Source organism: Echiichthys vipera (genome assembly GCF_963691815.1).
Source record: "Echiichthys vipera genome assembly, chromosome: 22".
In the NCBI taxonomy this organism is placed as follows: Eukaryota; Metazoa; Chordata; class Actinopteri; order Perciformes; family Trachinidae; genus Echiichthys; species Echiichthys vipera.
In genome coordinates this window covers 7,876,403-7,901,345 of record NC_139847.1, presented here as the reverse complement: position 1 = coordinate 7,901,345, position 24,943 = coordinate 7,876,403, and the positions used below count along the sequence as shown (strand labels likewise).

Sequence of the window (24,943 nt, the reverse complement as noted above, 5' to 3'; positions counted from 1 at the left end):
ATGCACCTTATCTCACTTGCACATTAAAATCCACATTGCACATTTTAATATAGAATATATATATATAATATAATATATATATATATATAATATATATAATATATTTTATCTGCAATACTGTACTTCTATTTTATTTTATCTTAGTTTATTTTATTTTATTGTTGTTCATATTTTGTATATTATATTTTATCTTATTTTTAGTACTTCTGATTGCTCTGTACCGCTGCTACGATGACCTAATTTCCCCTCGGGGATAAATAAAGTTATCTATCTATCTATCTATCTAATGTAAACATAAAGAGAATAGGGTTTGGAACAGGAAAGATACGGAATATGCGTAAAAGAACGTACATTTAAACATCGTTTTCAAACAATAAAAAACCCTGACTGAAGCTCCAGAGAGTCGGAAACAAAAGTAAAAGACTCGTCTGGAGCTGAGATTTTGGTGTAAAATACAGACAGGAAGTAACTGTAAATCAGACTTGATGATGATGATGACTCACATCAGTGACCGGAGACGCAGGAGACTCAGGAGACTCCTCTTCACCCTCCAGGTTTCTGCTCCTCATCCTCCTGGGTTTGTCCGGGTCCTCCTTCATTATTGTATCTCTGTTAGACAGTAAGTTATCACTGCGTCAAGCACGGACGTAAACAAACGAGTAAAGACGAGTAATAAAGGCGTATTTTTTGCAGAGTATTCTATATGAATTCAACTAGATTTTTTGTATACTTTGGGATGATCTCCAGTCCCCCGTAAAAAACCTAAAACAATATTTTAGAGAGTTGAAGCCCCTCCTCTTCTGGGATCTTTTTTTTTAAAGGAAAAACCATGTTAACCAATTAATTTAAAAGATCATTTTGCCGCGGTTTGTCGTAGTAACACTTTGTTTTGTGTGAAACCGGGCAGTGAACCACATCTGTCGTCTTGCACAATGTACGTCATCTTGCTTTAGCTGCTAGCTAGCTCGCTAACTTACCTATGTTCCACAACCAAGCCCCCACCACAGCGACTTCCTGGTTGATCCAATAAGGAAGTGCCAAAAATGTCAGTTCGCCCAGTGTCACCTAGGGGCACGTTTCATAATAAAGCAGTTTCTCATTGCCCCCCATGTTAAACAGGCCGTTTTCACAGCATCATTAAACCTGTTTAAGGCCTGGTACAAAAAAACATTTGAGTCTGTAGGTTTAGGTCATATCTCCATGACAACACTGAGGGGGGTGGATTTTTTGTACCAGGCGATTTTTTTATTAATTATGTAAGTTTATGAATAATTAGGGGCGTGGTCTCTTGAGTGACAGCTAGCCTCTGGCCCTCACTTCAGTAAACTTCAGCCAGATGGACGTATCTCCCTCCCCCCAACGTCACATACATGCCCTTTTTTGGTCAGAGGAAATGAGGCGGAGTCAAAGTCTAACAAGATGGAGACTCCCGTAGGCGAGGACGATTGGATCAAGTTGAGGGAACAGACCCCGACGGAGAGGCTACGTCCATTTTTTATACAGTCTATGTTCCACAACACATGTAAAAGGATCTAACCTGATCTCTCTCTCTTTATCAACCAGGAGGTAAACGAAAGAGCGAGACCTGTTGTCAGTAACAACGGGCAAAACACAAAGGGATCTTTGGCGAGGTGTCACTTTAGGTTAAGTAGCCTTTCTAATTACATATTTTCACAGCCACTTCAACGGTTTTACAACAGACTGAAACTTTCTTTACTTGCTAAATCTTTTCATCATATGTGTAATTTATGGAACAATACACAATTCACGCCCCATTCACTATTGGACTTATTACATACTGTACGTGGTGTTTCTATTGTTTCTATTACTACAGTCATTTGGAGAAATTCAAAAGTATTTTTTTCCCCAAAAAAAGTCAGTGAGGGTGAACAGTGTTTCCAACAGGACCTACCTGTGTCTCCAGTAGTTGCCTTTGTGAATTGCAAACTCCGGGATGTCCAGGTCATCTCTCTCCCAGGTGCACTGGTCATAGGTCAGGTCTCTCCATTTGACCAGGTAGTGGTACGTCCCCTTCTTATCCACACTGGCAGGGAGACACATGTGTGTGTGAACGTTGGTGCAGAGCCATAAAGCAGATTATGAAACAAAGATAATCGAGATAAAATGATTATTGTGCTTCATTCCACTTCATAATGACGCTCGTGTTGTGTTATAAATCCAGGGCACCTCTGAGTTACTGACTGAACTATGTTGGATATGTTGACAAAAATGTTGATAGTGTTATTACATCATGATCTTATTTATTTTATTTTAATTTATTTCATTGTTTTTTTAATCTAAATGTATATTTATATTTTAATTTACTATTTTAAATGATTTATCTAAATGTGTATTTATATTTATATTTTAATTTACTATTTTAAATTACTTATCCAAATGTGTATTTATATTTATATTTTAATTTACTATTTCAAATGATTTATCTAAATGTGTATTTATATTTATATTTTAATTCACTATTTTAAATTACTTATCCAAATGTGTATTTATATTTATATTTTAATTTACTATTTTAAACTATTTATCCAAATGTGTATTTATATTTATATTTTAATTTACTATTTTAAACTATTTATCCAAATGTGTATTTATACTTAGACTTGAATTTACTATTTTTAATCATTTATCTAAATGTGTATTCATGTTTTATATTATTTATTTTATTAATTTATTCATCTATTTCTTAAAAATGAAAAAGATACATTTCTTAAGTTTTAAATGATTTAATTCTTTTTAAATTATATTGTAAGTTAAAAAAAATCTACTCTTAAAAGAAAAATAAAGTTCAATAAATGTGTGATGTTTCCCGTCAGCGAGTAATCATGTTAAATAATCATGATCTCAATATTGAACAAAATAGACCTGAATGTGATTTTTGCCATAATCAAGCTAACCTATTGAACGTGTAAAAATGTTTTTCAGTCCTTCGAAAAACTGTTTGTAAGTATAAATAAATCCCACTGGCTGATCCTGAAGTGCATTATTAATCAATAACAACACACTCAAGAGCTCAAAACTTATTGTTTGGCATGCTTTAAAGTAATTAAGTACTCTAACTCACCTGTGGTTGATGATGCGGTGGATCATCATCCACTCAGGCTTGATGCCGTATTTGTAGTACTTGTCTTCCAGTATGGCGTACTCTGGGTCCTTGGCTCTTCTCTTCTCGCTCTTTCCCACTCCGGTATCGTCCTCTCCGCCCGACCCGTAATCCAGGCTCGGAGGCTCGTCCATGTCCGTCTTCCTCTGGTAGTTTCTGTACATCACCGAGTGGAAGATCTCCAGCTGGAAGGAAGGAGGAGGAAGAGGAAGATGATCTTTTTTTATTTTGAGACTAATGTTCAATCTCTTCACATCCATCCCTCCGTCTGTCTTTCTTCTCTCGCTCACCTGCAGCTCGGTGATCCAGGTACAGTGCCAGTAGGACTGTCCGGTCAGCTTGACAAAGAACTCCCTCTCTGCTCTGCCCTTCATGGGCGGCGGCAGAGGGGCGTCGGGTGGGGCGTCGGGAGCGGGGGGAACGGGGATGGGAGGCGGAGGTTCACCCCATCGCCAGTGGAGGATCTTCTGGACGCGCCCTTTGATCGGCGGACACTAGAGGGAGACACACTCACGAATTAATCCAAGTGGGTTTCTTGTGTACTTGACATTTAAGAAATTAAAGTGTAATCCCACCGTAAAAGCATCCAATAAGCCATCAAGACAATTTATATCGTTGATCACCTATTAACAGAGAAATCCCAGAGAGTCGCTCGCAGCCTGACATGGCTAACACTCATTAGCTCGGGGCGGATAAGCCAATTACCGAATGCACTGGAGTTCAGTCCAATACTTTCCTCCTTGAATTAACTTGTATGGACTGCCTTTAAATATGGACCAGCCGGCTGCTAAGGCTTGTAGCATTGCAAAACACTTTTTTTAATAAACTCCGGGTTCGCTAACTACATTGTTGGTGCTTTGTTTTATGTGTAGGGACCTTTTATCAGGCTACTGCAGGGGTTTGGTGTTAGTTTGAGCAGTATTAGTGGTTAAAAAAAAGCCATTTTGGATGACGCTTCTCCCAGATATACTCAGTGTTAGCCATGTCTGGCTGCTAGTGACACTCTGGGATTTCTCTGTTAATAGGTGATCAACAAAAAAAAACTATCTCGATGGCTTATTTGATGTACAGTATATTCATGCTGAAAAAGACCATGGGATGATTTTACACCAGAGTTACACTTGAACACATGAAAAAAGCCTACTGTTGCACGAACTGAACAAGCAGGTATCATATTGATAATTCAGCTAAATGCGACTGAACAGACACACTCATAATCCAAAAGTAAAAACACCAATTGGAAAGTCCTGAATGGAAAAAAGGAATAGATACCTTTGATTGTTTTCTATTACTCTACTTCTATGTCTGAATCTAAGAAGGTGTATCTGCTCCCATCATATATCAATAAGTGACATTTGTAAGCCTGTAAAGCAACAATTAAAGTAGATGTAGAGAGTGAACAGTGTCCTGAAACTGCAGTGAAATAAAATCAGGAGCAACTCACCGTGCATCGCGGACACAGCCACTCTCCGTTGGGGATCTCCGGCAGCGGCGGGTTTAGACAGTGGATGTGGTAGGAGGAGGTGCAGGTGTCGCAGCACAGCAGTTCGCCTCCGTCCTTACACACCCGACAGAACTCCATGTGGTCGTCATCCTCCTCCTCCACCCCAGTGGGGACCCTGACCTCCGAGATCACTCTGTCCTCGCTGTCTTCCTCGAAATCCTCAAAGTCTTCGTCCTTTGCTTCCCACTGGATTCCCTCTTTCTCCTGGGAAAGGAAGCATTTTAGTTGAGTGAAACTTTGAGAGTGACATTTCTGCAGTCAAGGTGGATCCAGTCACTCTGAAAACCAAGCAGCAACCTGCGGGGAGGAAAAGTTCAGCTAACACACAGGTGCCAAAAACAGCAGTTTCTTGAATGGCCACTTGAGGCTGGCTCCGAAAGAAAGACAATAGTGTGTGACTCTGTTTTAGTATTTTAACAACACGTGCAGACAACAACTCAACACCTCAGCAGTCCTATTAAATGTACAGGTGCGCAGAATTGTCTCTGAAACCATTCGTATCCGTGTCTTATAACATTTATAATATAATCCACCTGCCTTCCAAATCCATTGTTTTCTCCGCTTTAGAGAGTCGCACCTGCGTGCACATTTCCGCTCCCTCTACCACTCCCTGTATGAGGGTTTTGTGCGCTACGGTGCAAAGTGTCCATTTAAGGCAGCAAAACTAAAATCTGTAGTTATAAAGTTGAGTGAGGAAGTAGAACTAAACATTAAACTTTTGAAATAATCAATGAAGCGGCTGTTCCTGGTGTGGACCCCCTGTTATGGGGACACCGACACACTTAACTGACTGAAAAATGACATTTTTACACTTTTATCTTAAAATGCTCCTAATAAGCGTATGACTGTAAAAAAAAAAATCCACCAGGTGTTAAAACTCATCAATATTCAACTCTCATATATTTCTAAAATATTTTGACCAATCATTTTAATTGGTCCGAACAAAATTGTTTGCCGAGCTTCCTGCCTGTCATCTGTCGCTCCATTTCACTTGCGCTGCTCATGCTGCGTTCAAGTGTCCTAAATCCTAAGTTTCGGGCCTCAAACTAGGCAGAGTGCACAGGACTACCTGTCAAAGCGGAACATCCTACTCGCAAATCGGGGGTAGGTTGATCTCCCCTGAATTTGCTTCTAGGAGGTTCTACTTTGACAGGTATTCAAGTGCACTTTGCCCAGTTGGAGGTCCAAAATTTCGGACTTCCAATGGCACCTGGAGGCAGCATTATTCTCTCAACGCTGTGTAAGGAGCCTCAGAGGTCAGGCACGAGGAAGAGGGTGGGACTTTGGAGGAAGCGGAGTGCTTAACATGAAAAACGCCATAACTGTAACAATTGCTTTAATGTGATTTATATTTTCCTGAGTGATGCATTATTTGATCCACCTGCAAACCCATCCTCTGTTAATCAGAATGTTATTTATTTTTGAAACCACCCACCCAATCCACAGATTAAATCTGTAAAAGCAATCAGCGCATCACAGTTCACATTATCTGAGCGGACTCATTGTACTGAAAGAGACAGTTCGCTGTGTCATGGTAACTAAAAAAATTAGATGCATTACTGAGTAGATCAGTATTCAGGTGCCTGTCTTTGTCTGGGCAGGATTGTGTGTGTGTGTGTGTGTGAGTGTGAGTGTGAGTGTGAGTGTGAGTGTGAGTGTGTGTGTTTGTGGTTGTGTTTGTGTGTGAGTGTGTGTGTGTGTGTGTGTGTGAGTGTGTGTGTGTGTGTAAATGCAACTTTCCACTGAGATTTGTGATGCAGCTACAAAACCTCGATTCACCTGGTGCTAAGTAAAAAACTTTTCACTGGGTTTTTCTCACTCCAAGTGGACGCTTCGCTTCAAGATAAATATGTGAAGACGCCATAAATAAAATAAAAGCAGGGACAGACAGACGTGTTCCCGCTGTACTCACGCAGTGCGGGCAGCTCCACTTGCCCTCGGGGGCCTTGTCCAGCTCAGGCTCAAGGCAGACGAGGTGGTAAGCTCGAGGACAGGTGTCACACAGGATGATCTCTCCGCCCTGCTGACACACCTCGCAGTAGTCCTGATGATCCGTCTCGTAGCCGTCCCCCTCCTCTTCACCTGGGACTGAAGGGACGAGCACAGGAAATGTCTTAAACGTGTCTGAAAAATGTCTTTTGTTTTTCATTTTGTACATATAACAAGCAGGTTGCGCTCGTACTTGCACTTTTCTTCTTCTTTTTGGCCGGCCGCCCTCGCTTGTTCTTCTTGACGCGGCCGGAGCTGTCGGAGCGAACCGAGGAGCTGTGGACGCTGGAGTCCTCCTGCTCGGACTCGTCCTCGTCCATGTCCTCGCTCTGACGGAGAACCAAGAAAAGTTGAGTCAAGGGAAGGGAAAAAAGGGGTTTCACAGGGAGAAGTAGAAGAAGAAGTTGTAATGAAGACGGAGAAGGGGGAGCGCAGAAGCTTTGTACTCACTGAGCAACTCTTCTTCCTCTTGGCGCCTACGGGCGATAGTTTGATACGAATGGGCGCCATCTTTTTAGCCTTTGCTAAAGCCTTTTTCTTGTCTGGAACTCGAGGACTTTTACTGCGCTTTTTAAAGCCGGGGCCTGGAGAGGAAAGATCATATGAAACATTTGGCATAAAAGAATGACGAAGTAGTGAGTAAGGTCAGTTTTTTGTCTTAAAGTGTAAGTCCAGCGAAAATGGACACCATGTCTACCTGTCAACATGACCCTACTGGTAAGGTACAGACTTGTAAAACAGTCTTTTTAAATCAAGTCTTAGTTCGTTAACTACGTTGTTGGTGCTTTGTTTTATGTGAGGGACTCTTCTCATGCTACTGCAGAGGTTTGGTGCTATTTTGAGCAGTATTAGTGGTTAAAAAATGCAGTTTGGGATGTATTCAGCACACCGCCTAGAGCTAGTCAGTGTTAGCCCTTTGGGGCATTCTCTATACATAGTTGATCAACAAAAAAAACTGTCTCAATGGCTTAATGGATGTACTTTCATGCCGAAAAAGAACATGGGCTCCATTTTTCGCCGGACTTACCACCACAACATAAAAACAAACATCAGCTGTTCACAAGACATCGGCATGTGGTGAAGATTTAAGCACGTGCTTCATTTTACGACGGCGTCTGCTTGATTGCCAACAGTCCACTTTGACACAGAAGCTAGATTGGGCACATGGTAAGGGAGTCTACCTTTGCCCTCTTTCGTCTTGGCCTTTCTGATGGGTGGCGGAGGCGGCGGTGGCTCAGGCGAAGCATTCGCTGCGGAGACCTGCTCGGCGACAGCGATCGCGGCAGCTGCAGCGGCCGCCGCGACAGCAGCGGCATTGCCCTTGAAGGGGTTGTTGGAGCTGAACTCCCTCCACTTGGCCCCAAGGATGGTCATCATCTTTGACATGGGGATCTTAGGATTCTTCTTGGCTATCATCGGCCTGGGGAGCGAGAGGTTGGGTTCATTCAGTTGCTTAGGAAAGAAGAAGCCATATGAGCGAAACATCTCTGATTCTAAGAGCTGTGGCATACCTATGCTCAGTATACTTCATTGACTTCTTTGCTGACTGAACGGTATTTACATGTATTAGTCAGTTAAGTTTTCCACCATAGTGGAGTCGAGACAGCCTAACAATTTCCCAACAAATACAAGCGGTGGACATTTTGGATTTCTTTGTGTTATCAGAGCGAAAGCAGGTATGAGTCAGCCGCAGAGGCTCCGGCTGCCGCTGACACACTGACAGCACAACTAGCGGGGAGGATAAAGACACAGCTGCCGGAGGAGGACAGAGGCAAGTTGTTTTCAACCCACGCCACCTGCATCTGTGTTAATATGCTGCTGTTGGTTTAAGCGTGGACACCTGTTGACAACAAGAGCCTTGGAACTATTTTTTTATTCTATATACCCTGGAGATCAAAATTACAGAACTAAGTATTAATACTTGATTTTTCTGAAATATTGTTATTTTTTATTGTTCATTTGATAGAACATCCACTGTGACTATACCACTGATGTATTTTCCAGAGATTCTCTATGGGGTTTAGATCTGGACTTTCATTGTTTCAATATTCTTAGCGTCAAGGAACTGCGTAACCTGTTTAACAGGGTGACAGGGGGCATTGTCTTACATGAAAATTTCAGCTGATTGGGAGACAATTGCAGTAGAGGTATTACATGTTGCTGAAGGAGGTTCACATAAACATTTGCATTCACCCTGCCATGTAGCTGTACAACAGGCCCAACTCCTGCTGCAGAAAACATCCCCCAAACCATGACACTTCCTCCTATATAGGAGAATATTTTCAATAGGCTGACTTGAAAAGTAAAAACATAAACAGGCTCCCACGCCTTTGATTTTTTTCTGTCAGTGTATTACTGAGGACCCAAGAAAGTGCGGTGTCAAGTGCGAGCTCTTGAGATCTACTGGACGTATTTATAAGTAGTATGTCATGTGTACACAAAGCCCCTTTCACACTGCCGGTTTGTTGCGGGGGCAATTGCAGAAAGCCAGCGAGGCAGAACGACACAAAGCAGTGGACCCACAGGAGGGCCCAAAAGTGACAAAGCAGTGTTCAGACTAGAGTAGCCTAAATAATTAATAACTTACAGAAACACTGCATGCAATAGCCAACCGTTTCTTCCCCTCTTTCTTTTATCTCTCTCTCTGTGCTGCACTCCTTCATCGGAGCTCTGTTATAAATCTTCTTAATTAGACAACAAAACTACTTGGTTATGTTAAGGGAAAAACAGTGGTTTGGATTAAACCATTTCTGGCAGAAAGTCTTGAAATCTAACGTCTCCCATGTGCTATTGACTGTTACGCCTCCAACAGCATGCTCTCCGTCGCTCGCTACAGTACATTCAAGAACAGATGAAGAGAGAGAGACCGGAGATGATACAGTGTAGCAAACATCTACGGGATGCAACTATGTAATGGCAGGTGCATCGTTCAGGACCGAAGAAGAGTGTGAAGTTGTTTGGATGAGCGGCTCTCGAGAAAGCTGCGAGTAGCAATAGCGGAAGCCAAGCAAACGGCCGGTTCCCGACAGAGCAGACTTGAACAGGCACAGCGCTAGAAGTTATAACTCAAGAGATCACGATGACAGATTCAGCATCAAAACAGCACTTTGGTTTGATTCCTCAAATCCTTCTTTGGAGCCACTCTCAGCACCTCAAAACGTAATCCTGTTCAGAGCAACAGCAGGCTTGAAAACTGAGAAAAAACAGATTATGTGGGACATTTAAACACCCCGGCGCGCTGATAAACACTTGCTACGCAGCTGCGTGTGAAAACAAAGTGTACCTCATGAACTGGCTGAAGGCTTTGTAGTTGGTGAGTTCCCTGTAGTCCTCCTCTGTGAAGGTATGATCAACATCCTCCAGACCCCACTCCTTCGCCAGCTGGGCCGAGGTCTTCTGCTCTACTGGCTGCAGAGAGGAAACCAACCATTCAGGACGGCGGGATAATGGACGTGTCAAAGATGACTCTTTGTGTCAGTCTTTACCTTTGTTGTTTCCTCCTGACTGCTGTCTCGGTCCACGTCGACTTTTTTCTTCCTCTTGGTTTTCTTCTCCTTCCTTTCTTTATGCTTCTTCTTCTTCTTTTTCTCCCCGGAGCCATAGTCGCTGGCGACGCTGTCCGAGTTCTCGCCGTAGTCTCTTTCTCTGTCCGAGTCTCGCTCTACATCGCTGTCCTGAAGAGGAGACAACAGAGGGAAGACAATTACGCATGATGAAGACTGTGTAATGTAGTCAGCAAAGTAACAAGGGGGGGAAAAAGCCAAAGCGTGATAAACTCACAATCTTCTTGCGTTTTTTTGCTTTAACCGGTTTCCCCTCTTTGTCTTTCTTCTTTGCGTCCTTCTTTTTCTTCGGCCGCCCTTTCTTCCTGCACGGGACCTCTCTGTCTGATATCTCTGCCTCTTCGTCTAGGACAAGGGGGTTAAAGGAAGCGTGAAAGAGAGACAGATATCACAATCAGATGAGCTATAATCTCCTCAAACGCTTCACCAACACCCAGCTAATCCCCCGGAAGCACATAATTGCACACAACAAAAGCTGCGTGATCCCTGCGGTTGGCTTCGGTGACCTCTGACCCCCTCCTGAATTGTGACACATGGCTAAATTAGATGCAGTTTTGTTAGAGGGGCTGTAAGTAGCTTTGACAGCCTGGGGGGGTAATTGGTTTATCTGCATCGTGCAAAAGTGGGACCACCGAGACTGAGGAGCATCCGTAAATCCTGACGTTTAAGAACTGACTAAACAAATGTAGTAGTATATCTTTTAAACTTTTGATTTAAGGGAACGAGGCGTCTTACAAATACAAGACTGTATTCTGCTTTCGCTGCCAATGAAAGAGAAATATGAGGCGAGTTATTCCCTCCTGGTTCCTATGCAACATCACCACATTGTAAGCCATTTAACCTGCAACCTGCAACCTGACCTGGCTTGGAGCAGGAAAAGAGAACAGACACAGACACAGAGAGCAGCAGCAGCAGCTTCAAAAGACAAGATGCAGCAGTGCATTAAAGCTGAGCCGAAATATGGTTGCTGCGGTTTGGGGAGCCGTGAGGCAGTGCAGCCTTTGGTCTGATGTTTTTTATTATCTGTCTGCCTTTGTTGGTGAGCGCTATCACCACCAGCAGTGGCAGAAACACAAACACCACCTCCTCCTCTTCCTCACTCCCACCCCGTCAAACAAACAACCGACCGACCGACCGACCTCGCCGTGCAGCGCGCAGCCGCCGAAGTCGCGCCGGGGGCGGCGGCGGCACACACGCGGGGCTCGGTGATTCAGAGGCCGGTGGTGGTGCGCGACTCTGCAAATTCCCACACGGGGACGACCTCCCCCCTGCTCCACCAGCACCACCACCAGCACCACCACCGACCACCGCTGTGACCACTGCTACAGAGGTCGCGAGGGGGTTAAAGTCCCCGACGTGGGAAGCTCGACACTAATAAATCTGTCTGGCACGGCACGGCACGGCACGGAGTCGAGCTAATTAAAGACAAAGCCCTGTCTGATTCCTGCAATATTCATAAAGGAAATCGCACTTTTTTTTTCTTGCATTCTCACATTTGTCCTCCCTTATGACACTTTTTTTTAACTTTCAGCCCTGCGCCTGCGTCACATCCAACCCTGAATATGCGCCTGTTTGTTCTTTTTTCCAGAATAAACGGCAACCTTTAACGCTGCTGCGCTGTTTGTTGACTTCTCTCTGCCGTTGCAGTGTGGTTAACCAACCGCTACTTTTCTGCACCCTGCAAAGCCCCCGGCGCAAGCTTCACATGTCAACGGAAACTTCCAGAATGTCATTTTAACCATGCACCAAACAACAACAACAGCCTACCCTTTTGTCATATGCATACATGTAATAAACATGCTATTGTGCTAATTAGTGGGCATGTATGCTAAGGGGGCTAAACAGTCACACCTCAGTGTCCTGTAGTGAGCAGCAGCAGCAGCAGCAGCAGCAGTGTCCTATTTTGACCTGTTAGAGCGACAATGGGGCAGGGGGGCAGGTTTGTGTCTGGCACCATGGTTTCACACTATGGCCCAGATTTCAGATGCACGGCTCAAACGCATCCACTCCTCTCCAGATGGGTATCAAATATATATAGCCTCCAGCTAGGGGAGTCCATGTTTTTTTTTTCCATGTGAGCTATTTAACCCTTAAGGGCGATTTTTTTTATTGTCATTATTGTTATTATTATTATTATTACCCGGCTCATTTACATGTCATGCATGTCTTGGGGTTGGATTCGAGGCAAACTGCAACTTTTGATGTTTGGAGAAGCTGCGACGAAAAAGGCAGCAAGTTTAGTTTGAACTTTTTTTTTCTAGGGATGACCTGCAAGGGAGAGGTTGGGGAAGGAAATGAGCCTTTAAACAACAACAACAACAACAACAACAACAGAACAGGAACAAATCTTATTCGCGTTTTGTTGCGGAGTGGAGAGAGGAGTTTCTGTTTCCAAAGCGCGCTCTCGTCTTTTTTATTCTCCCCCCTCTCTCTCTCTCCCCCTTTGCCTCTCTTGCAAACATGGCACCTATATGACATATTAGGTGCAGCAAGTGGCGGATACATCGCGCTTTAAGGTGGTGAAACGTGCATGTTTTTCTCTTTTTTTTGGAAATCTGGAATAGTAAGTGTTTCTATTTGGTGTGCGCGCACCCGAGTCCTCGCTGCTCTCTGGACCTGGAGACGCATATGGGTGCACAAACTGTCGGGTCCCGGCTACTTCTAACATGCCCCCCCCCCCCCCCCCCCCCCTTTTCCCTCCAACATTTAACCGCTAGTAAGTGTTGTTTTTTATTCCCGTGTGCGCGCTCCCGACTTGTCCGCCAGTTTGCCCCTCTTTTATCACTGTACCTGGCGCGGCCGCCGCTGTTGCAGTTTCCCGAGGCGCCGCCGGCGAGTTTATGTCGCTTGCGTTCTCGTCTATTAGGTCTCCGTCGCCGTCTTCTTCATCAAAATCTCCTCCCTCGGAATTAACCACCATGCCCTCGTCTTCCTCACAGGACCGGAGAGGAGAGGACATTATATTCCCGTCATCGGATCCCCGTCCTCGTATTTAAAAAAAGCGTATTCTCGCCTCCCCCCGAATGTGTGATATTTATTTAATATTCAAATCGGCACGGGGAGAGGGGAAAAAAAGTGGGGGGCGGTTTTGAAATATTTTACACTAGGCAGAGCAACAAAGATGGCCGCCCTCTTATATTTATTTTTTAACAACCCCCCCAATAAGAAAAAAAAATCCCCTTACATAAAAAATGGCTGACTATATTATTTCAGAACGCACCCCCCTCCTCCTCCTCCCTCCTCTATCTCTCTCCGTCTCTCTTTCTCCCTCTGCGCGCCCCCTCCCTCCCTAAAAACGTACACATTGTTACAAGAGAAAAGGGGTGTGTGGCTGCATGTAAGTTACATTGTTACTTGTTTGTTTCTTTTCTGTCTGCCCCCCCTCCCTCCCTCCCTCTTTCTTCTCTCTCTCTCTCTCAAAAGTAACGAATCCGACACACTCGCCTGGTGTCACTGACACTTTGCAGGATCACACGCAACAACTCTCTCTTTCTGCATTGCAGAGCCCCGACACAAATCTATCAAATATGGCCACCTTATATTCTCCGGGAGCCCCCACCGTTGCAAAAAAAAAGAAAAAAATATTTTGGAGTTGAGTGTGAGTGCTGGGGAGGGATTGAGAGAGAGAGAGAGAGAGAGAGAGAGACAGAGAGAGAGAGAGAGAGAGAGAGAGAGAGAGAGAGAGAGAAGGGGGGTTGGGAAAATCTGCCGCAGCCATGCCCAGACTTACATCAGATTGTGTTGCTTAAAAATTAACTACTTGTGGTGGGGATGAAAATAAATTCACGCTCTGCAAAACTGTACCCCGGCCTTTTTAAACCACCGCGTTAACCAGCTCAAAGCGCACGATCCGTGTCCAGGACAGAGGTTTGAGACCGACACCGGAGGTTTTGGGAACTCTTACTGTACAATCTCACAAGCAGCAGAGCCGTGTGCGCAGGCTGGATGGCAGTAAGGCCACGGGAATCCCTCAGACAGGGCCAGCCCCCCTCAGTGGCTGCTGCTGCTGTGGCTGCTGCTGCTGCTGCTCAGGGCACTTTTTTTTGTTTGTTTTGAGAAAAGAGATTTTGGTTTGCCTTTCTCCTCATTCAGAACCTCACCACCAAATCGAGGTCAGGCAGGAGAGAGTGACAGATGCAAGATAAGGAAATGATTTAAACATCCTGATGGGCGTCTTATACAGAAAGAAAGTCCATGGAAATTTCTATATTTGTAGTTTATGTATTCTTATGGCCAGTGACGTGGGGGGGGGGGGGGGGGGGGGGTCTCTCTTGGGAGCCACAACGTGTGCTTAAGTGCCCTCTTGGAGCCAAAACGTGTGCTAAAGTTCCCTCTAGGAGCCAAAATGTGGGCTAAAGTGCCCTCATGGCAGCCACACGAATGATTAAGTGTCCTTGGAGCCAAAGCGTGTGCTAACGTTACCTCTTGGAGCAAAAACGTATGCTAAAGGTCCCTCTTGGAGCCAAAGCGTGTGCTAACGTTACCTCTTGGAGCCAAAGCGTGTGCTAAAGTTCCCTCTTGGAGCCAAAACGTATGCTAAAGTTCCCTCTTGGAGCCAAAGCGTGTGCTAACGTTACCTCTTGGAGCCAAAATGTATGCTAAAGTTCCCTCTTGGAGCCAAAACGTATAGTAAAGTTCCCTCTTGGAGCCAAAGCGTGTGCTAACGTTACCTCTTGGAGCCAAAGCGTGTGCTAAAGTTCCCTCTTGGAGCCAAAACGTATGCTAAAGTTCCCTCTTGGAGCCAAAGCGTGTGCTAACGTTACCTCTTGGAGCCAAAATGTATGCTAAAGTTCCCTCTTGGAGCCAAAACGTATAGTAAAGTTCCCTCTTGGAGCCAAAGTGTGTGCTAACGTTACCTCTTGGAGCCAAAATGTATGCTAAAGTTCCCTCTTGGAGCCAATGCGTTTGCTAAAGTTCCCTCTCGGAGCCAAAACATGAGCTAAAGTGCCCTCATGGCAGCCACACTTATGCTAAAGTGCCCTCTTGGAGCCAAAACGTGTGCTAACATTCCCTCTTGGGGCCACAACGTGTGCTAACGTTCCCTCTTGGAGCCAAAACGTGTGCTAACGTTCCCTCTAGGAGCCAAAACGTGTGCTAAAGTGCCGTCTTCAGTGGCGAGGACGCGCTATATGCTTTTTTTTCCTTTTCGCCCCAGCCCTTCAAAAAGTCAGTGCACGCCACTGCTTATGGCCTAGATTTAATCACATTCGGCTAATTTTATTGCATTTATTCTTGAAAAAAAAGCAACAACAAAGCATGTAAATGAGGAACAACAATGCAGTAATAATATTTCTTATAATGACTGAGTGAATTTCCTCAATGCAGGAAAGAGGACGTTAATCACATGAGTCACTTAAATATCTCAGCGTCGTTCACAGTTCACTTTTGGCAACTGGAAATAAAAACAATCTTTACAAAAACGTCCACTTATGAGATGTTTTTCATTGGGTTAGTCTCTATACTACAAGTGTCACTGGTGTTTTGACCTTTTCAGCCTTCGGAAAAATTGGAAGCTGTGCCAGAAATCCCCACTCTCTTTCAGGAGGGGGTCTTAAAGAGACAGGCGCTAAAACGGAGCGTTTCAGACAGAGGGTGAATACAGGAATATTCAGACAGACAGGATGAGAGAAATAATGTGTTTTTGAACATTAAAGCATGTAAACTTGTTCTAGTAGAAACCCAAAATACAAATATGAACCTGAAAATAAGCAGAATATGGGGCCTTTAAGCTGCTTCTGTTTCTTGGTCATGGTGTTGTGTATGCTGGTGTTGTCATAGTTACCGGGACGCTCGTTAATGATATTAGCAACACCTGTGCTTTCCTTCCTGTATACCACAATGTTCAAAATATATATATATATATATATATATATATATATATATATATATATATATATATATATAATGATATTCATTCACACATCTAAAGTAAAAACATCTGTCAGTCAAGAGGGTTATCTTCTGTATAATAATAAAAATAAAAATAACGGGCAATGCCACATTGTTGAATGCATTTACTCAAGATGTTTTTAAAGGGTTAGGGTTAGTGCGACTGTTTAACTGTTAACTGACTTGTTACTGTTTACATAGGCCTTTTGATATATTTTGCATCTTTCACTGATGCTTTTGTTATTTTCACTGTACTCTTTTTCTGCTGTAACACTGAAAATGACAACACTTGATTATCATCTAAACTTATTAAGCATGTGTTACTTTAATATGTCTGTGATACATGTGTAGGCCTTTATAACATGATCGTGTGCTGGTCACTACAGCAATAAGGGGGCAATCAGTTAATTGGATGCAACACTTAACGAGTGACTTAACGAGATGCCTGAATTCAAAATTAAACTACAAGTCTTAATTTTGGAAAAATTTTTGCTACTGAAATGCATTTGCAAGCTGGTACCCCTTTGGTTTTCAATTAAATCATTTTGTACCTTTATATAAGAATAATTTAACCTAAAAACAACCCGTAAAGTGGACTAAAGTGTTTCCCCAACAAATTTGTAGCCATATAACAAATGTGCAAGTGTGTCCATCCCAGGATCACGTTGGATTTCTGGCCTTTTCCAACCTTTTTTTGCATCTTGTCTGTGTATGTTACGTTTCTCAGTCAGCTGCGGCTCTTTACGCCAATAATTGGATGTTGTGTAAACAGGCGTTTCAATAACGCCTCGTCTGCCGCACACGCTCCTCTCTCTGCTGCAACAGGTGCTTGTGCCTCGGCTTCCCTGTGCCTGGGCATCCCCGCGCCCACAAAAAGACGAGAGAGGAGTCCAACGGCTGCATCTGCCAAGAGAGACACTGTGCCATGCAAGACACACTGGGAGGGAGGAGATGTGTGTGTGTGTGTGTGTGTGTGTGTGTGTGTGTGTGTGTGTGTACTTCATATACTCTCACCCACAGCATCCGTGTGCGTGCGAGGTTATTTGTAGCCATGACTGTGCACGTGTCTCACTATGAGTCTGCAAAAAAAATAAAAATGGGTGAAAAGTAGCCAGGACTCTGATGTGCTGCAGGTCCTGACACACTGCACTACTGTGCTGTGGTTACCTCCTCCCCCTTTTCCCTCTGCCCTCCAACACCTCCCCCCCGTGTCCGTTTGGCAGGGAGACATGGCGAGGATGAGAGGGGAAAGGCGCCTCCCCTGGGCACAGCACTGTAGCTAACCCAGATTTTATGCAGTGTGGCACACAGAGGAAGACACCGGCTCCATTTAGAGCGGAGCTGTCTGAACCGAGGCGACCCGGGGAGCAGATAATCTTTAAATAACGTGCGAGCAACGGGGGCTAAGGAGAAAAAGTTGGCTTTATGTATCCCAACAAAGGGTTTTAAGTGAAAGCATGACATATTCTCTTTGTGTTTAGTCAGTTAAAAGGTTCAAATTAGAGCTCCCTTAGAGACTTTGAATAGTTTCAGAACCTTTTATTCTGGTTCTATCAAGGTCTCAACCCTCATCTTTGTAACAAAAGCTGCTCAGATCTCTCTTATTGCCTACAAAGTACATCCATGTACAGGACAGTTTAAAGTGACAGTGCACAGGCTGCCATGTTACAGAGAGACAGCAGTCACCGATCAGAGCCACGTTGACACAAAAACATTGGGTTTTTTAATGCAATAATGAGATTTTGAGATATTTTACTTCAGACTTTTTTCAGACTAGTGGAAAGAAAACACATTTAGATCTTTATTCTGTTTGCATCTGTAGTTTTCTCCTAAATTCACTGAAAGTTAGCATAAGATAATGCCTCATTTGCATATTTAAAGAGAAATTTAAAGAAAATTGTCTTTAATTTTAAGTCATTAACTGCAGATGTTTCATGGTGATATCTATTAATTAAAATGTTTACTCTATTGAAAAACGTGTGCTAAAGTGCCTTCTAGGAGCCAAAACGTGTGCTAAAGTGCCCTATAGGAGCCAAAACGTGTGCTAAAGTTCCCTATAGGAGCCAAAATGTGTGCTAAAGTTCCCTATAGGAGCCAAAACGTATGCTAAAGTGCCCTCATGGCAACCACACGTATGCTAAAGTGCCCTTTAGGAGCCAAAATGTGTGCTAAAATTCCCTCTTGGGAGCCAAAATGCGTGCTAAAGTTCCCTCTTGGGAGCCAAAATTTGTGCTAAAGTGCCCTCTTGGGAGCTGAAATTTGTGCTAAAGTGCCCTCTAGGAGACAAGACACGTGCTAAAGTGCCCTCATGGCAGCCACACTTATGCTAAAGTGTCATAGGAGCCAAAAAAAAAAGTTATTGTGTGAAAGATGTTTTAAATCACTGCCTTAAAGATAAAAAACAAAGCCAACCTTACTCACCTCCAGCTGTCACACTGAGATGTCCCTCTGCAGTCAGTGCGAGGGCCGAGATGGGGACGCGTGCACTCAACCTCACTGTGGGTCAAAGCCTGAAACAAGAAGACACAGTGAGTCAGGAGTAAGGGATATTAAAGGTGTGCTGCATAAGAATTTACAGTAGACACCTTGTTTCTAGTGGCCTCTGTGGTGGTAGCGTGTAAAAAACAAAATAAACTTAATTTAACACACTATGGTGTGTGTGTGTGAGTGTGTGTGTGTGTGTGTGTGTGTGTGTGTGTGTGTGTGTGTGTGTGTGTGTGTGTGTGAGAGAGAGAGAGAGAGAGAGAGATTTGTTGTATCTTCTATCTCCTATACAATTTGTTTGTTTGTGAATCCTGATGTTTGTTGGCAAAATCTTTGACAATTTGTATGTACATTTCAAAAACAGTTGATAAAAAAAGTAAATAAAAAATAACAGTCATTCCCTTTTAAAAAAAGTAACTAAAAACAGAAAAATAAAGGTTGTACCTTTTAAAATAAGGTAAATAAAAATAATAAAATAACGGTTGTTCTCCCTTTAAATAAAGATAAATTTAAAAAATTAAATAACGGTCGTTCCCTTTAAAAAAAATTACAAAATTAAAATAACGGTCGTTTCCTTTAAAAAAAGTAAATAATAAAATTAAAATAAATGGTAAATATTTTTTGTAAATAAAAAATAAAATAACGGTTGTTCCCCTTAAAAAAGTAAATAATAAAATAAAAATAACGGCCGTTCCCTTAAAAAAAGGTAAATAAAAAAATTAAATAACGGTCGTTCCCTTTAAAAAAAGGTAAATTAAAAAATTAAATAACGGTCATTCCCTTTAAAAAAAAGTACAAAATTAAAATAAAGGTCGTTCCCTTTTAAAAAAAAAGTAAATAATAAAATAGAAATAACGGCCTTTCCCTTAAAAAAAAGGTAAATAAAAAAATTAAATAACGGTCGTTTCCTTTAAAAAAAGGTAAATGAAAAAATTACAACGGTCGTTCCCTTTAGAAAAAGGTAAATTAAAAAAATAAATAACGGTCGTTCCCTTTAAAAAACAGTTAATAAAAATAACGGTCGTTCCTTAAAAAAAAGCCGGATGTTACGTTCCGGTGTAGCTGGTCCGTCAGACAAATTGCTCCGTCAGTAAATGTAGGCTAAGAAGGAGTAATGTCAACAATGATTGAAGAAAATGGTCCTTCGCCTCATGTATGTGTATTTATCTCTTTTTATTTTTATTTTGAATTATTTTAAACGCTGTGTTTACGTATTTACGCTGATTGTACCACGTATTTGGAGCCGTAACGATGCTGTGATTGATCCAACGTTTAACTCCGTGTGAGCCTCAGTCTGTTACCTTTCCGTCCACACACACAGGAGCAGTCTGCGGTGTCCTCGTCGTCCCAGGCTCGGCAGAAACTGGAGGGGCTCCTGAACAAGAACATGAGGATCCGCATGACAGACGGACGGACTCTGGTGGGGCTCTTCCTCTGCACGGACCGAGACTGCAACGTCATCCTGGGGTCAGCTCAGGAGTTCCTCAAATCCACAGGTAAATTAAGACAATAACAGACTAGTGCATCATGCAGTAAGTCTGAGCTCAGGGGCACAGTGTAAGGATCCTGCTTCCTATACACCTCATTTGCTTTGTGGCTGTCAAACACATTTGTTCCCCCCTCATAACAAGCTGCTCCACCACTGTGAGCATGGGTGCAGATCCCTGGGGAGACATGTCTTCCCCCCATATCTGAAAAACATACATTTTAGATTCACATCTAAAAAGAAAGGATTGAAACGATGGAACAAATAATGTTAGACAAATATATTTCTGACTCTGCACTCGTCTCTGCTCTCCTCCAATACAACACAAATGAACGGGTAGTTTTTTACGCAGGCGCTGATGACCTGCAGGCTTTAAAATAATATTATACACGTATTTTGATATTCATCCATATCAATTAATCACGCTTAAAGTAGTCCCCTACACTAAGAGACGAACATAAAAACAGATTGGTGAAGACCATTAGATTACTTAGGCATTTCAAATTTTCTCAGTCGCATGTTCCCGGACTGATCTGTGAGTAAAACACAGTGGAGCTTGTGAGATCAGGATGTTGTCATGAGGCTACTGAAATTATGATTTACTTATATAAATATGTAAAATTAAATCACTTTAGTGTCCCTTCCAACCCTGACATCGGCTCTGCACCCCTGACTGTGAGAATAAATGGAGAAGGGGTGGGATTAAATATGTGCAAACGTCTCCTGTCGTGAAAGACAAAAAAATGTTATCCATGCATCTCTAAGCTAGCTAGTTGTGTAATATTTTCATTTTATGTATGAACTTTTCTGTTTTCTTTTTTACATGTTTGTATTAAATCAAATCTTTAAAGTCAAATATTAATTGGAAAGGTAAAGAAATTCAGCACCCTCTTTGTCTTCATTAGCAATTTCAAAAGGAGATGTTTACTAAAGTTAAATTGCTTTTCTACACATATGAAGTGGAACAATAACACAAGATTAAACTAGAATTATGGAACATCTGTTTCCCTCAATAGTGTCTTTTAACACCTTTTGTTAATGAAGCTTGTGTTTTTTGAAGTTCAGTGTCGAACAACATGTTCTTTGTTTTTTCGTGAACAACTGAGCACTGATTTTTTCTTCTTCTTTTAATCCTTTTTGTCTTTAGACACGTTCTCCCAGGGCGAGCCCAGAGTCCTGGGCCTGGCCATGATCCCCGGTCACCACGTGGTGTCCATCGAGGTGGAGGCGGACAGTCTGGAAGACGCACAAGGATTTGGAGCAAACCATTGATGACGCCCCCCGCCTCTTTGAATGACACTCAGTGTGACCGTCTGTCAGTGTGACCGTAAAGGAGAGTGGACATCTTCGTTGGACGATTTCTTTCAGTCATTGCACCTCAAAAAGCTCCTGTGTCAAGATCCTGGATTCAGCCATTCTCTCAATGCTTGAAGCGACAGCTGTTCAATACATCGTGTGTGCGTGCGTGCGTGCGTGTCTGCGTGCGCGTGTTTGTGTGTGTGTGTGTGTGTGTGTGTGAGAACAGCAGCTACCTGGATGTGTGTGGAAATGTTTCAGTGTGAATAGCACATTTGTTTCAGGATGTTTTAAAATACATTTGCTGTATGTGATACTTTGTGTTTAATGGATAAAAAGTTGTGTCCGGGGATTTTACACGTTTAGTAAGTTTACAGGTTTTTAGGGAGAATAACTGCATAAGTGACAATAGCTGTAAAAAAAAAAAAGAAAAGAAAGCCTTTGGTGCCTCCAGAGGGAGCCGCAGCAGAGTTTCATGAATTGCCCCGTCGACTGGGGTTCAAAATCTGAGGGTTTGGAGGGAGAAAGAACTAAAGTTAACATTTGGGAGCCAGAGTTTCACGAACAGAATGCATGGAAATAAAAAGAAGATGATAAATCTGCACCGATTTTGATCCCTTTTTGTGTTTATAGTGGTTCTGATAAAGTTATAGGAGTGCGATGGGAAAAAACAGTAACAGTAACTATAATAATATCTATAGTAATGTGAATATGACTCATATGTTATGGCAGTTAATACAGTAGAAAAGTAGAAACAAGCACAGCTAAGGTGATAGAATATGACACTGATAATAATTACAGTGGTAAATATGATCAAGGCTACACGGCGCCTCACAGCGAGAAGGTTCCAGGTTCGCATCCCGGCCCTTCTGTGTGGAGTTTGCATGTTCTCCCCGTGTCTGCGTGGGTTTTCTCTGGGTTCTCCGGTTTCCTCCCACAATCCAAAGACATGCACGTGTTTGGTTAACTGATGACTCTAAAATCGCCCGTAGGTGTGAATGGTTGTCTGTCTCTGTGCGTCTCTATGTGCCCCTGTGATAGACTGACGTCCTGTCCAGGGTGGACCCCGCCTCACGCCCGATGGGATCGGCTCCAGCCCCCCGCGACCCAGACAGGGTAAAGCGGTTGAAGATGAATGAATGAATATGATCAATCATAGGAGTGGTTGTAATAACAGCTGTGATCCAATGAGAAATATATCACTACAATCCTTGCAGCTGCAGTTGTTCTGTAGCTGTCCCCTGCATGTTTACGTCATGAAATTGGGACAAGATTGGATTCGTTTCAATATTTTAATACACTTGAGCATGTCAGCTGATTCAGTATGGCAACAGTAGAATCGATGCCGCCAACAGCAGAAAGACCCTAGAAAGGAAAAAAACAACCCAGAAACAGAACCCGTCCCACTCAGTCGATGTTTTAAACAGAGCCGGTCACATTTGGTTCACTCAGTCGAGCAAGTAGACAGGATTCATCGTCCTTACAGTCACTGGAAATCAGATCTTCCAACAAATATCATCTTAGTTTATGGGTTTAACTGACGTGTGTCTACCCCGGCTGCAGAGCGGGAACCTCATTTACAAAGCTGCACTTTGATTTCATCTGCAACTTAATACAAGTTCAAATGGAGCCTCCTGTTCCTAATATACTGTTTATGAATGACATAAAATATGCTGCAGAGCTGTGATTGATGTACCACAGCAGCTGCAGCTCAGCATACCATTAAAAGCCTTTCTGGAAGACCATTCTTCATATCTAAACGAGACTCTCGGGTGACCATTGAAGACACACTTGGTTTGTAAGGAGGCTTCGGAAGGCTTTTAAAAAGCCCGCAGTAACATTTCAGGAGTGGAGAAGATGTGGAGTGTTTTTTAAAACAAAGGGGTAAAAAGTGCATGTTTTCAAAGTGAGTGAAAAGGAAGAACGCAAAATACTCTTGATTCATCAATTGCTACACTTTTGTCCAGAATATTGATTTTTTTTTTTTTGGTTTGTTTTCAGTTGAATACATTTATAGTGGGGATGGGCGTGAGTGATCGATTCCCCGAAACTGGAGTGCCGTCTCTTTTGGTAAACGACGGCACTCCAGTTTGTCTTGTGCACGCGCAGCACCTCTTGCTTCTGCGCTCGACCCGAGAAACCTTCGATTTTTGGAACCGCTTCTTCAACACCATTCGAGAAAGGTGTGTGACCTACACGACGGGGTTACTGTGCAAGGCCCAGACGATGTGGAGGGGAGAGCAGTGACGCTTGGGCCTTAAAGTCGAGGCACTGGACACCCTCTTCGGGGAGGACTGGTTCGAAAACAATATGGATGTCAAAGAGCTGGAAACTTGTTTCAGTGAACCGTGCATTCATCCTCAGAAAGTCCAACAGATCCCTGCCACCTCTGTGCCCGCGGAGCACATGTTCTCCACAGCAGGACTGATCATTAACAGAATGAGAACGCAAATCGAATTACGTTTTTGTAAGGAAATATTGTTTTAAAGTTGTGTTTGTAAAAAATAAATCCTTAAAGGGTAACTGTGACCTTTCGGAGAATAAGCATTGCGTAGCATTGCGTAGTTGGAAAAACGAGTACTCGATCGGCCCTCGGGGAATAGACAGGATCCCTCGATCTTGGAATGAACTCCTCGTGCCCATCCCTGATTAATATGTGAGTTTTTCATGCTAATCCCATCTATAATGTTTGGAACTGGATATAAAGCCTGTTAATACAACATTTCCACCCAAATACACCATTGACGCATTATTCCAATTACAAAGTTGGTGAAAACTAACCTGTCTCTCGCCAGATGACTTTCGTTCCGCCTCGCTTCCATCTTGACTCCGCTTAGCTCCACTCCACCGTCTGGTTTCGCTCCATAGTGGAGTGATTTCAGGGTTCGCAAAAAATGGTCAGGCCAATCAGGAGCGCCCGGCGGGGTTTTAATAGATGTGACGTAGCGGAGAGAAACGACTGTTGTGATTCAGACAACAATAACGGCTCGCATCGAGGAAGCAGGCGTCAACACGGATGCTGCTTTTCATCCGTGTTTTCCAATCTTGAGAATATTTCTTTAAAAGAACCAGAGAACGGCTCTGAAGGCTTTTGTTGGTGGAATCGATGTCGGCTGTTCCGTTTGGCTTTTCCCTGCGTCGCTCTCATCAGTGTCACGGGTTGGTTTCGATGTGAGTGGTTGAAGTAGCACGTCGGATGGGCGAGTGAAGCAAGGCGGAACCAAATTCATCTGGCGAGAGTCAGGTTAGGTGAAAACAAAAGGTCATTTAAAATAAAATCAAAAACAATCACAGAGCGGCATTCATTTAAGATCCATAGGATTTCAAAACTTACAAGTTTCCTTAAATAGTGCTGAAGTCTCACCTAGCTCTCACTCAGCTGAACAAAATGCCTCCTGATGTCGTGCTGTATAAAAATCTTGGTTTTTCTGGTATAGAGGAGGTTTGACATGGTCAAAAAATATAGACTGAGATCGGTAAACGTGTAATTCCTCTAAAGAATACTGCGATCACTTACACTTACAGTCCTCCTATGAATGTCCAAGTGCCTACTGCATTTAAAAAAAAAGAAAAAAGGGAGTCCCTTGATAAAAAGGTTCAAAGAATGGCAC

General features: G+C 43.1%; 2 protein-coding genes across 5 annotated transcripts in view; one reads left to right on the top strand and one right to left on the bottom strand.

The window, feature by feature from the left end:
• chd3 (chromodomain helicase DNA binding protein 3) overlaps positions 1-13,349 on the bottom strand; it is a 49,951-nt gene extending 36,602 nt beyond the window's left edge. For all 4 annotated transcript variants that reach the window (XM_083937000.1, XM_083936997.1, XM_083936998.1 and 1 more), the window contains exons 1-13: positions 12,968-13,349; positions 10,395-10,522; positions 10,100-10,288; positions 9,898-10,022; positions 7,796-8,034; positions 7,065-7,198; positions 6,808-6,943; positions 6,538-6,713; positions 4,566-4,829; positions 3,412-3,615; positions 3,083-3,306; positions 1,913-2,044; positions 504-609 (exon numbers count right to left, since the gene is read on the bottom strand). In XM_083937000.1, coding sequence (XP_083793126.1) covers positions 504-609; positions 1,913-2,044; positions 3,083-3,306; positions 3,412-3,615; positions 4,566-4,829; positions 6,538-6,713; positions 6,808-6,943; positions 7,065-7,198; positions 7,796-8,034; positions 9,898-10,022; positions 10,100-10,288; positions 10,395-10,522; positions 12,968-13,136 — 2,226 coding nt within the window. In that variant the 5' untranslated portion in view covers positions 13,137-13,349. The remainder of the gene's footprint in view (positions 1-503; positions 610-1,912; positions 2,045-3,082; positions 3,307-3,411; positions 3,616-4,565; positions 4,830-6,537; positions 6,714-6,807; positions 6,944-7,064; positions 7,199-7,795; positions 8,035-9,897; positions 10,023-10,099; positions 10,289-10,394; positions 10,523-12,967) is intronic.
• A 6,261-nt stretch (positions 13,350-19,610) lies between these two features.
• Positions 19,611-21,900, top strand: naa38 (N-alpha-acetyltransferase 38, NatC auxiliary subunit). Its single transcript, XM_083937217.1, has 3 exons — positions 19,611-19,703; positions 19,872-20,046; positions 21,184-21,900. Exons 1-3 carry the CDS (start codon positions 19,665-19,667, stop codon positions 21,306-21,308), a joined length of 339 nt encoding a protein of 112 aa, XP_083793343.1. The 5' UTR covers positions 19,611-19,664; the 3' UTR covers positions 21,309-21,900.
• Positions 21,901-24,943: the final 3,043 nt, after the last annotated feature.

Excerpts from the sequence above, each read along its gene's own strand:
- naa38 (XM_083937217.1), top strand. The coding sequence starts at position 19,665 with ATGTCAACAATGATTGAAGAAAATGGTCCTTCGCCTCAT. Across the intron at positions 19,704-19,871 it reads AAAATGGTCCTTCGCCTCAT|GAGCAGTCTGCGGTGTCCTC; the intron begins GTATGTGTATTT and ends CCACACACACAG. Across the intron at positions 20,047-21,183 it reads GGAGTTCCTCAAATCCACAG|ACACGTTCTCCCAGGGCGAG; the intron begins GTAAATTAAGAC and ends TTTTGTCTTTAG.